The 3,117-nt window shown below is 51.6% G+C and overlaps 1 protein-coding gene across 1 annotated transcript in view; it reads left to right on the forward strand.

The window, feature by feature from the left end:
• The window catches only part of Spata21 (spermatogenesis associated 21), a 40,347-nt gene that overhangs the window by 21,367 nt on the left and 15,863 nt on the right, over positions 1-3,117 (forward strand). The window contains exons 7-8 of the mRNA XM_023722453.1: positions 2,101-2,519; positions 2,809-2,897. Coding sequence (XP_023578221.1) covers positions 2,101-2,519; positions 2,809-2,897 — 508 coding nt within the window. The remainder of the gene's footprint in view (positions 1-2,100; positions 2,520-2,808; positions 2,898-3,117) is intronic.

Below are 3,117 nucleotides of genomic sequence, written 5' to 3' on the forward strand. Positions count from 1 at the left end.
GACATATAAAGTAGATATATCTTTATGCATCTACTTTACCACACAGTACAGTGGTACTGCGCTGTGTGTCAGTGCCCATTTTCCTTATCCATTCACTGGTGACGGACCTGTGACACACTTCCAAGACTTAGCTGTCATGAATTCTGCTGACATAAGCGTGGTTGTGCATGTATCACTCTAATAAACAATTTCTTTATCGTTGGAATGATACCTAGCGGGAGAATAGTCAGGCCAGATGGGATTTATGCTTTCAGCTTTTTGAGAAATCTTGGTACTGATTTCCATAGTGGTTGTATCAGTTTACATCCCCGCCCCCTCAATGCAGAAGGCCTCCTCCTTTCCCCGCACAGCTTGCCAGCATTTCTAGAGGAAAATGGAATCTCAATGTTTTAATTTATATTTCTGTAATCCCAGCTCTTTTTTGTTTTTATTCTGAGACAGAGTCTTGTTAAATTGCCCAGGCTGACCTTGAACTTGTGATGCTCCCACTTTCGTCCAGAGTGCTGGAATTACGGGTGCGGGCCACCACACACTACGGCTCTTTTTTTTTTTTTTTTTTTTCCTTCCTGGTACTGGTATTCGAACTCACAACCTCACGCTTTCCAGGCTCGTGCTGTGCTACTGAGCTATATCCCCAGCCCAACTTCTTTTGGTTTGCTTGCTTGTCGCAGGATTGAAGATTTCTGAACCCAGAGCCTTCACCCCAAGCTGCATCTCCAGCCCTTTTCATTTTTTAAAATTTTGAAACATGGTCTCATTAAGTCACTAAGTTGCCCAGGCTGGGCTTGAGCTTGCTATCCTCCTGCTTCAGCCTCCTAAAGTTTGGGGATCGCTAGCTTCCACCATCAGGTGCACCCGGTGTTTTTCTTTTATTCAGGAAAATAATCAAAGGAGTGCTTGTCAGGGGGAAAGCTGGCTCTCCCCTCTGGCCTGCAGAACTTTTGGAGGAGCTCCCTGCATTTTCAACACTTCTGTTCTCTGAGTACTTCCTTGGGGTAAAGTGTTGTATTCACACAGTCTTTCTCCTAAGACGTGTGTATGTGTATGTGTGTGTGTGTGTGTGTGTGTGTGTGTGTGTGTGTGTTGTTGAGGGGGCACTGGGGATCAAACCCACAGCCTTCATGCTGAGCTATATCCCAGCCCATTTAAAATTATTTTATTTTTATTTTTTTGGTAGAACCAGGGGTTGAACTCAGGCCCTTGCACTTGCCAGGCAAGCGCTTATTCTACTAAGCCATCTCCCCATCCCTAAAATTATTTTTTGAGAAAGGTTCTCAATAAATCACTAAAGAGGCCAGGGAGATGGCTCAGTAGAATAAGCGCTTGCCTGGCAAGCACAAGGGCCTGAGTTCAATCTCCGGTTCTGAAAAAAAAAAAAAAAAAATCAATCAATCAATCACTAAAGTGCCCAGGCTGATCTAAAACTTGGGATCATCTTGCTTCATTTCCCAAGCAGCTGGATTTACAGTTGGGTACCACCTTGTCCAGCCTCAGACACACTGAAAAAAGTGAAATAGTTTTTTAAGTAAACATAGATATATTGAGGATGACACCATATATTGAGTTGTGACCATGGGAAGTTAATGGTGCAAGAAGTTGAGAACCCAGTTGGAGGACAGAGAGACCACTAACATGTAACAAATGAATAATTTCACCAGAAATAATAAGCAGATAAGGGTGGGGAGACTTGGAAGAGCTGAGGGTTACTCCTGGGGGGCACCCAGAGGCCAGGGCAGTGCCATTTGAGTTATGCAGACGGGGACCAGAGCATCCTGGTTGGGTGTTGTAGCTGCTGAAGACCTCAAGGAAAGGAGGACATGAAGATAATCCCAGCCAGCCACTTACTGCCTGGGTGGGGACAGAATCTTTGCAGGCCACACTGACAGCAGTAAAGGGAATGATCCCTGGGGTGGTGCTGGGTGTCACTAACTCAAAACCATAGCTCTTGGTGGCTGGTGGCAGATGGGAGCCAAGCAGATGTAGGGTACATGCCACAGGGAGGGGCTCAGAGAGGAAGGGACAGCTTGAGGATGCCCAGAAGGAGCTTTGTGGGACAGTCTGGCCAGGTGGAAGCCTCCAGGTCCCCTCCCCTGTCCCCAGGAGGCAAGGGACATGAATGAGAGGAGGGAGCTGGGCCATCCACAGGAGTCCAAGAGTCCTGGGAATCCCCGGCGTGGCTTCATGAAGTGCTTGCTGGAGGCAGAAGAGGAGGAAGCTGTTCATCGGAGGGCCTGGAAGGCCCGGGCCCTGACAGCCTGCAAGTCTCCTAGGACCCTGATGCCATGTCCCACCTCAGTCCGCACCAGCTACTCAGCCCCTATGACCCTATCCCAGACCCCCATTTCAGCATCTGCCACTACCCCATTGTGGACCTGGCCCCCTGCCCCCACCCCTGTGGCTGCCCTCCCAGGCCCTGTGCCCAGCCCAGTCCTGTGGGGTCCTGGCCCAGACCTAGGCTGGAGGCGGACAGAGCTGCTGCCCCAGAGCCATGAGTGGAGCCCAAGCTACACCAGGCCATGGTAGGGACCACTGCTGGTCACCGGGTCCCCAGGCTCAGAGCTTTGTCCTGGGCTGGTCCCTGCCTCACCCTCTGGACTCTCCCGCAGGTCTCTGGCTCTTATCCCACTCAGATCCCCTTTCCACCTCCTACCCCCATCTCACCCTCTGCCTCACCCCTCCTTCCTACCACTTGCCAGGGACTCCCCAGGGCTGTTCCCACCACTCCATCCCTCCCTCCCCTGGGACCCATTAGCCTCCTGTGCAGGGTGGTGGCTGTGCTGCCTGGGCCCAGGCCTGTGTCTTCGGCAGGCAGGAGCCAGAAGAGCACCGCCTCCTCAAGCTGTGTCAGGGCTGGGAGGAGCAGGCCGAGGAGCACCTCACGCTGAAGCAAGAGGAAGGTAGGCAGCCTTTTGCACACACCACACCCTCCACCACCACCCTGCTGCCCCACAGCCCCACACAGTGGCCTGGGGTGGCCAGCACTTGGCCTAGGGCACAGAGCATGGCCGGAGGTAGATCCAAGACCACAAGAAATTCACCTTCTTAGTTACAAGCCCCCATTGAGTCCTGTGATTTAGGGCCCAGTGCTGTGTCAACTCTAGAGTAGTAGTCTATGGA

This window comes from Octodon degus, unplaced genomic scaffold (genome assembly GCF_000260255.1).
Source record: "Octodon degus isolate 3935 unplaced genomic scaffold, OctDeg1.0 scaffold00092, whole genome shotgun sequence".
NCBI classification, from domain to species: Eukaryota; Metazoa; Chordata; class Mammalia; order Rodentia; family Octodontidae; genus Octodon; species Octodon degus.